General features: G+C 40.8%; 1 protein-coding gene and 1 long non-coding RNA gene across 4 annotated transcripts in view; one reads left to right on the forward strand and one right to left on the reverse strand.

The window, feature by feature from the left end:
- dgat1b (diacylglycerol O-acyltransferase 1b) overlaps window positions 1–2,904 on the reverse strand; it is a 14,676-nt gene extending 11,772 nt beyond the window's left edge. Inside the window, exons 1-3 of the mRNA XM_032519111.1 lie at window positions 2,663–2,904; window positions 1,660–1,747; window positions 24–64 (exon numbers count right to left, since the gene is read on the reverse strand). Coding sequence (XP_032375002.1) covers window positions 24–64; window positions 1,660–1,747; window positions 2,663–2,904 — 371 coding nt within the window. The remainder of the gene's footprint in view (window positions 1–23; window positions 65–1,659; window positions 1,748–2,662) is intronic.
- LOC116691472 (uncharacterized) overlaps window positions 2,547–9,622 on the forward strand; it is a 42,335-nt gene continuing 35,259 nt past the window's right edge. For all 3 annotated transcript variants that reach the window (XR_004332484.1, XR_004332486.1, XR_004332485.1), the window contains exons 1-3: window positions 2,547–2,642; window positions 4,856–4,991; window positions 5,385–5,438. This is a non-coding gene — a long non-coding RNA (uncharacterized LOC116691472). The remainder of the gene's footprint in view (window positions 2,643–4,855; window positions 4,992–5,384; window positions 5,439–9,622) is intronic.

A 9,622-nucleotide genomic window follows, 5' to 3' on the forward strand; every position in this document is an offset into this window, starting at 1 on the left:
AAAAAGAGTCCAAACTTACTCACCTTAACAGGTTTTCTAAGAAGAGACGAGCATTACTCAACACCTGTAACACAAACCAAGAGTTAAAAGATATCTCATGTATGTATTTCCACAATATTACTCTCTATGTTTCTTTCATTTGTTCATATTGTCCTTTCTACGCTTTTAATCCATTAAATGCATCCTTCCATATCACCTCTCTCCTCCTCTACACTTTTCTCTCTCCTTGCATTCCTACCTCTCCTTTTTTCTCATCATGTCTATCCTCTCCTCAGCCTATTTTTCGTCCTCCAAGCTCTTCTTTTTTCTAAATAAATTGTAATATCTCATTACCCAGCACAAAAGCTCTATCCCTGGGGATGGGACAGAAGTGCAGTGGGAATGAAAAAAACCCTCCTGCGATGAACACAACAATCTGTGTTCCAAGCCTGGATTAAAGGCATTATCTCAGTTAGGATAAAAAAGATGGATTTGAAAATGCTGTTAACTTGTCAAACACTTTTGATTCCCATTAGGGGCCTGCAAGACATCACCAGCTACAGGAGATCTCCCTCCCAATCACTAAAAAGCGAGATCAGAGAAGCAAGGAGAAGCTACTCTGATGAGCTGAAAAACAAGTTCTCAGCCAACGACCCTGCGTCCGTGTGGAGGGGCCTGCAGGACATCACAGGAGACCAGCCAGAGGATGTACTTCCTGCATTAGCTCCGGAACATCAACCTGCCTTAGGACTACTTTGCAATCATCCAGTCTGTCCTCTACACATCCATCCTTGCGTGGTTTAGATCAGCAACCATACAGGACAGGAACACACTGGAACAGACAGTCACAACTGCAGAGAAATTCATTGGTACCAACCTGTCCTCAACCAAGTACTTATATACTCCTCCAGAGTCAGGAAACAGGCAGGAGGCATCACTACAGTACCATTACACCCTAGACACAACTTGTTTCAGCTTTTCCCCTCTGGTAGGCACTACAGAACACTGTTCACCAAAACAACCAGACACAAGAACCGTTTCTTCAGTTATATTTATGTAAACACATAATTTAAACATGTAAATATCTGTCAAAACCTACCTCAGATATATAAGCAACCTGATTTATTAACCTGATAAATTTTTATTTATTAATTCACCAAATGCATGGTCTTGGGGAAATTGTTGGGTTTCTCTAGATTATACAGTGTTGTCAAGACCTGCTCCATCACTATTTTATACTCATGTAGTAATCTAAAAACAGATAAAGACAAATATTTCAGTGACAACATGTCTTTTCTCTGTTGTTACTGAACAGCGATCACGTTCCATTTGTAAATCAAGTCAGAAGTAACAGAAATCTGGTTTCCTAACACACCTATCCAACTGGAAGCAGATTATCAAAGTGTCTGAATTAATTGTCACTATCCTATATGTAGGCCTAGGCTATGTATAATTTAAAATGTTAATTTTACATGTTTACACTACAAAGCAATTTAAAACATTTATCCAATTTGCAGAATGCTTTCAAAAAGTAGCGGACACAAATTTAGTTGGGAGCCAAAAAAGATATAAAAAGATGTGTTTTCAATCCATCATGTGGATATGGCTTAGGTGGTGTTGTATGTTTGCAAATATTTGCACATGCATGTTTATTTGTGTGTATGCAAACTTTTGTCTTACCAGCATGACCACACACCAGTTGAGGATTCCTCTGTAGTTACTGTATCCACTGGCGGAACTCAGCAGAGACTCCTGGGTCTTATGACAGCTACCAATAAATAAGATGAATAAATGGGTGAAACAATCAACATTTTTTTTTATTTGACTCTAGCATCATATGTACTTCAAACAAGGACTGTCGTTGTCTTATGAACATACACACTGACCTCTAAATTTGCTGTCAGTTTTAGTAAGAAGAAAGAAAGTGAGATATGCTAGCAAAAAACAATAGGCTACGCCCAATACTAACATTGTTGAGGCAACAGTTCCAAAAACTAATGGAGGAATTGGTTTATAATTTTCAAAGGAGTGGTTCGAACTCTGTTGACCAAACTAACGTTACTTTCATTATTTATTCGAATACATCTAGTAAAGTAGCCTATAGCCGACTAGTTAGCCTAATGGTACACTTACTCCCAACCAATGTTTCGTAAATCAGTTCGCAATGGTAGGCTATAGTTATGGCTTTCTATCATGGACCGGTCTATGCTTTCTATTAAGGTATCAAGCTAACCCACAATGCACCCTGTTTAAGGACCACATGATTAGACACGCCCCTACTCAATATACTTCTTTAACTGTCTGTGTACACAGCCCCAGGCAGTCACAGACGCAGTATGCAACGTTAGCAATGCAGGGTAAGTGCTAAAAGTTGTTACTCTGCCAAGCAGCGCTACACACGTAGTAGTCAATGAATGACAGTGCGACAACAGACACACAATCAACAGGGGACGTCACCCCAAACCCCTGACCAGCCACCGTGACCGTAACCCATCACTGTCTACAAATCAGCCAACATTAACATTCAAACGTATGATAACTAAATAAGTTGTTACTAGGCCTACTAAATGGAAGTTAGACGTGGCACCTCGAAGCCTAACGTTAGCTAGCTAGATATTTGAAAACGACTTCTCTGAACTTTCCTCATACGAAACAACAGTTTGGTAAATTTAGTTTAACTCACCTCAGTCGTGCCTGTAAGTCATTCTTGCGTTTCTCTTTCTCAGTCTTTGATTTAAACCGGATTGTCTCCAGTGAACGATTTTGTTTTGACTGGTCATTGTCTCTGGTAGTGCCCGTGCTCACTGAGCCTTGACGCGCCGCTGCAGACCTCCCGTTCACCGGCAGCAGATCCGCACCTTTAACCGCTGCCAAAGTTGCCCTTCTCCTGCGAGTTAAGGCCACGGTCGCGCCCGACTCCCCCATGACCGAGAAAAAAACAACTCTAGTTAAATTTACTCAAAGTTCACTTCTACAGTGTAGAGTTACTTGTGACAATAGCGTAGCGTTGGCAACGTTAGTCCAAGAGAGGGAAGTGAATGGGCTGCTAAACAATCCGCCCAAAGCTCAAATATCAGTAGGCTACAGCAGGTAGGAGTGTATTCATGACGCATCAGTGACAGCAGCCTGCTGCTGTAACTTGTCTGACTGTTGCACACTGTCACCCACTTTAACCAACAGGTGATTCAGACCCTGAGGTTATGAAGCAACTGGTGTCACTCAGTCTGCATGCAAGCCTGGGCTCCTCCCAAAATGGACCTAGATACAATAGAACTGTGGTTCTATTGTATACCAGCACTTTAAGGTTCATTTGGTAGCTGTGCAGGCTTTCTGTCATATCACATGATCATCATGGAGTTTTGCTCAGTTGTGTCTTCAAACTGAACTTAAATCCACAAAAACAACTGACATCGTTCGGGATACAATGTTTAGTAGGCTAGTGATGTTAAGCATGGTCAGCAGTTTCTCTGCAGCTTTTGTAGGCAAATTAAAGTGGGTCTACAAAGGATGCAAGTTGTACTCTGGGTGTTAGTTGAAAGTTATTCAGCAATCAGCAATGGCATACTTGCTTTTGGCTTTTGGGTACAAACATGATGATTGAGATTTTTTTCATTATTTAGTAAAGTAAGTAAAATGTTTTTATAAAGCACCTTTCCCAGACATAAGTCACAAAGTGCGTTAAAGATGTAAACTCAAGAAACAATACAGCGAGAACACGATACACACTCAGTAGGCTATTACACAATAATGCCACACGCCTGTCTAAACAAGTAGCTTTGGTCTTTATCTGATTTTTAAAATACAGAAACAACAGACAGTAAGGGTGGAGGCAGAGCATTCCATTGTTTAGGTGCTAAGACTCAAAAGATCGATCACCTCGGGTCTTAAGCTGGCTGTGCGGGACAGCCAGTAAATTTGGCATATTAGACCTAAGTGGGCGAGCTGACAAATGGGTGAAGTGGCTCAGCCACATATGCATGAGCTTGATGGATGTTGAGCTTATTGCAGTTTAGGCAGATGACATTTGAGCTAAGTCTGATGATGTAGAGCTGAGCCTGGCAAGCTCAGTATGACCTCACACACAATGGCCACAGTAATAAGTAAATCTCTTATGATTTAGGAAACAACATGGCTTTTCTTGTGGTTTCACCCTCCAAATATTGCAAAGGTTGACAAATTTGTTTTATTTATTATTTATTTTATGTTACTGGCACATAGTTTTATGGTGTCTAATAAACACTACAGCTTCACCTGTCTTCTAGTATGCCTAATATGGGCTGTTAGTGTTGCAGATCTCTTTTGACTGTAAGGCCAAAGTACTATAATGAATTGGGTTTTATCTTCCCTGAGACTGTGGCAAACGGGGTTCTTATATTACACCCTGTAAGTTACTGTTACTCCTTGTGCATAGCAGCCAAAAGACTGTTTTGAAAGCTTTTGTTTAATTAGAATGCCCTTTCTGTCTATTCTAGTTCTGTGTGCTTATCAATACTGTGGCGTGAACTGATCAGTGGCATTGATCCGGCTTTATCAGTCCTTACTGTCTATAAGGATGTCTGTTAGAGTAATGAGCCTATCTGCAGTTGTTGGGATAAGCGACCTTCGGGAGGGATCAATAGAAAACGTATGACTAATTGTTTTAACTCTTAAAGTCTTTGCTGAACTACAGTGTTTTCCCCCAAACCATTAAAATACATTAAGCTCGACCCGTTTTCGTCTTGCTTTTTTTTTTTTGTCTTTTGTTAAAGCGGACTGTACAATGTGATTAAAAGCTGGTCTGTTGTTTGATTCTAAAGGGATAAAAGCAGCATAGTTCCTCCAGGGTTTCAGCATTTGGCTGGCGTCTTTTCTTACAACTCATTATAATCTTCCTCAGGGATGCTGAGCAGCATGATTACATTGAAGAGATGTCTGGGCCACGACTGTGCAACAATTTCCACGGCATTTTCTATCAGCATTTGCTACGAGCCAGTAGAGGGAGTCCAAGACTTGAATCTTGCTTCAACCTTTTGGTGAGTCATGCCATTGTGTTGGGTCTTATTTGAGGGTCCCAGCTGAAAAACCTAAAGTCTGTGTTTTGTGAAAACATTTGTGTCTCGGCCTTCCCTGGTGATAAGTCAAAACATATTCTTATTAGAAAATGCATTCATTAATACATTAGTATATAAGGGATCTATAAGTAATTTAAGTGACTTCCTAAATTTGAGATGGTTCTGGACAATAGCAAATTCAGAAAGTTGGAAATATGATTAAAAGTTGGACTATGTATAGTGGGCTCTAGAAGCCACTCTGTTGCGTGCGAGTCTGCTAATGCTCTACAGATAGTTATTTTTGATAACAGCTAGCCATTTAAAATTTAGAGAATAAGAGGTTTTACCTATGCATTTTTTATGCCTTCTGTACAGGCCTCAAAAAACTCAAGCTTTCTACAAGCTCTCTGTCTGAGCTGCGAGAGGCAGGTAAGAAAACAATACATATCTTTTGTCTTTCTTTCTGCATCCCGCAACATAAACATGACCTTTATATTAACTTTTTATATTATTTGATTTTTTTCTACATTTAGCGGTCTGTCTAGCGGTGAACATTACACCCATATGGGTCATTTTGAACATCTTATTCCAAAACCACAGGCACTAATGTGAGGCTGGTACAGTAACAGCTTACTGGGGCTCTTATTCTTTATCATGACTTTTTCCTGTTGGAAAGTGGGAACCTGCTGTTGCATTAAGATTGCCCTTAATTGACACTAAGGGGCGTTCCCCAAACAAATAAAAAAATGCCCCAAACAAAGTTATCTAGACAGGGGTGTCCACATAGTTTTGTCACATCTGTCTGTACATTTATCTACTCTGTTGCATCTTTCAGTGGGTTAAAATGTTTACATCACAAGCTGCTTAACCGTGCTGGCACTTGCTTAAGGCTAGGTTGGAGAGGAAGAAAGAAAAGACTGTGTGATTGAAAACATAAGACATAAGGCAATAGATGTAGAGACAGAGGATAAATATAGAGAGAAAGAGCAAGATGAGGGGTTACAAAGAGAGAGAGAGAGATTGCACTATCTACTGAATATCTCAGTCTCTCTCCCTCCATCGAGAGAGGCAGAGGTAGCGAGAGATAGTGTTTGCCCTTGCAGGTTGTAATGAAGCTGTGGAAGGATAGATGACTCACGTTAACACAAGCAGAAGAGAAATACACACCAACATCACTCAGCTGACCTGAGTGTGTTGGTGTGTGGGTGCGTCTGTGTGACAGCCTTGTGTATATGTCTGTTTGTGATGTTGATGTTAGGAGTGTGACAATAGAGACTGATGCTGATTATATAGGAGACTGGATGGAGTGATAAAGGTGTCACTGGACAGACGGTGATAGAGAGGTGTGTTTGTGCATGCACCCTGTTCATGTGCATGTGTGAGCACAGGAATCTATATGCAAATGTAATGCGTGAGAGAGTGCACTTGTATGTGTTTTCAGCCTCACATTAGTAAGTGAAGTACCTATCTGTTAATGCACCTGTGAGTGTCTGTATGCGTATGAGAATGGGAGAGTGCACCATGGAGAGACAGATAGAGGCGTCATCATGCTGTTAGAGGGCTTGGTGCCACGTCAGCACTTCTGCAGTTCAGCCAAGGACTCCTGCACACGCCGTCCATCCATCTCCACGTGTCTGAGCGAGGGAAAGGGTGGGAGGGTGAAAGAAAGTGATGGCCTTCCTGCTAGATGGCTGGAATTGGGAAGAGAGTGGGAAAATAGTAGCTGAAGGGATTAATTGATACCAAACATCCTCTTGTCAGGGACTTTGAATAGATCTGCTGCATGTAACAAACTGAAAACACCACCAAGCTCCTAGCAGAGCTATCCCATCCAGATCATGGTCCATTTTAGTGAACTGGCCCATGCTGCATGCTGTATAACTGGACTCTTAGCATATCTTTCCCTGCAGGAAAATAACTACAGGTCCTTTACTTCTCTTAGCTTTCTAATAGTGGAATAACCTTCCAAGGATAGTAAGAAATTCAGAGTAACTTTCTATGTTCTTGTATATCTGAAATCATATCCTTTAATATCCCTGCAGGTTCCCTTTCTTGCTGAATCACACTGCACTCCTTCTATCATGGTTAAAAAAGAGACATTTTCTCCTGAGCTTATGATCCTATACATGATTATTGTAGGGACATGAGAATGATGTTACATCTATAGTGCTGTGGCTCTAACTCTGGGGACTTTTAGTTGGAGTATTGGTTATTCAATGAATCTCAGTCTTGATTAATAGTGCCGTGTAATGTTTAAGTGTAATTTCCTTTTTATTCCAGACATCATCTGAGGGTGTTTTTTACTGTTGAAAATATGTTATTAATCGCATATCTGATTTTACCAGTATATAAATGATTGAAAATGCTGCATTTGCCTCTTTTTACGAGGTATGGTATTTTTTTTTAAATGTTGTCGGGCCTGAGCAGCGGATTTGTGTTTTGTCCATACAGATTATTCAGTGCAACTTTCTCATTTGCATCAGACCCTCACAGCCAGGCAAGAAACACTCTAGTCTAGTCTTTCTAGTCAGCTTCAGCAGTTAGGTCTTTATTGAACTTTGACAAACTTATTGCAAAAATACCTTTAACAGCCCTTTAGGAAAGAACAACTCTCAGTCATCATTGTCATAATTTGTCTTGATAAATTATATTAAAATAAACACCTACATGTTTTATGTGACGTTAAACATCGCTGTCATTCATGGCACAATGGGATTTTAAAGGTGCTCTAAGCAATGTTCGGTGACGGCGCTTCTTGTTGATATTCAAAGTATTTTCGAACAAAACAAGACTAGCTTGCCCCTTCCTCTTCCTCAGCCTGTCCACTCTCCCTCCCTTCCGTGCTCCTGCGCACTAACCCCAGAATCCTCACCCCTAAATCCTTCTTGGTGGTTATTGGCTGGAACGCTGGAAGTTTGTTATGTTTGGTGGTGCAGATTGGCACAATTAGTTTTTTGTTGGTGTTTGTAGAGCCTAGGCTGTCTACAGAGACCACGTTTTTTTTTACAGTGTGTTCAGGGGGCAGGCAGCTAGTGGATAGTGAGGAGATGTTTGCTGTAAAAAAAAAAAAACGTGTGACACTGCTTAGAGCACGTTTTAATACCTGTGTCTCATTGGCTGTAAACACATGCTTCATTCTGACAAAGTTGTCAGTTTGAGTATGAATCACAACCCGTCAGATGTCATGTTTGCGCTAAACTCCTCACTCTTTACCCCCTGTCATTATGTGTTGTTTTTTCATTAAACTCAAAGATAATTATATCACGTTGAAGGTTACAATCAGAGCAGTTTAACACTGTTGTGATATTTATTGGACACATGCAAGCAGCAGGCACCTCAAATAGTTTGGCTTGCTTCAGAATATGTAAGGGCACAAGTGGGAGTTAGACAGAGAGCTGAGAGAGACAAGACAGTTGGTTTTCATACGCATGCATTGTGTGCGTGTGTGTGTGTGTGTGTGTGTGTGTGCGCGTGTGCGTGCGTGTGTGTGCAGAAGACCATGTTTAACAGTTGGCCCGGGGAAATGTCATTCGCCACTCGCTATATGAGCGTGATGTAAAATGAAACGTATGGGGACATAATGGAGACGCAGTGTTTTTTGTACTGTGAAATAGGTTGAGTTTGGAGAATGTCATCCTTCAAATCTGCATGCATTTGAAGGCTTAGTGAGGATGTGTTTTGGTGTAAAAAGTCAAGCACAAAGGGAGGAATTGAGAATAGGTTCCTGGGTTTAAAATATTAGCTGCTTTTAACTATTCACCTCTAATATATATTTCAAAGTGGAAAAAAATGCATATATAAAATTGTAAAGCACTTTGTAAAAAAGAAATATTGGTTGCTAATATCTCCTCAGGTAATATTTGTCCAATTTATTACTATATTCCTCTCTCACACATACATACACACTCACACACACACACATCCCGGGAATATGGTCCTATGCTGATCGTTGGAGATGATCCCTTTTGCACTCGTTAATTCATACTAAAGAAAGTTAGAAATGTTATATTTTTTTCCTCAATGTGACAAGTGTGTGGAAATTCAAAGTGTAAAGATATGCTTTTGAGGTTTCATGAAGTTTTAGGTCGATTAGGGAGAATACTAGGGATGAGCGAGTAAAGCATTATCTGTATCTGTATCTGTATCTGTTTACCACATGAATTATCTGTATCCGGATCCGTACTCGGACTGGGCGGGGCCTAAACCGGAAGTGGTCAGATTTAACCCGGAAGTGGGTTAGGTTCTCTTGAAATGTGCGGGGCAGCTGACAGTAAAAAAAAAAAATCTCCGATGGCAGAGACGCAACGGGAGTTGCATTTAAACCAAGCAGCATGTCTGAAACCCACGTTCACCAGAAATCTACTGGTTACTATGTAAGGACTACAAACCCCACGTTCACCAGAAATCTACTGGTTATTAAGTATGTAAGTACTACAAACCGAAGTTAAAAACAAACCTGAAGCTGAAGAAACCCTAAACGTTAACGGAACAGATCCGCGGACCCGATTGACTGACGGAGCGGGAGAGAGAGAGAGAGAGAGAGAGAGGCCGAGGGAGCACATTTCTCCTTGTTCTGTGTGCGTGTGATTGATCCGAGCGGGTTTGTAGGCGGG

Source organism: Etheostoma spectabile, chromosome 6, assembly GCF_008692095.1.
Source record: "Etheostoma spectabile isolate EspeVRDwgs_2016 chromosome 6, UIUC_Espe_1.0, whole genome shotgun sequence".
Taxonomy (NCBI): Eukaryota; Metazoa; Chordata; class Actinopteri; order Perciformes; family Percidae; genus Etheostoma; species Etheostoma spectabile.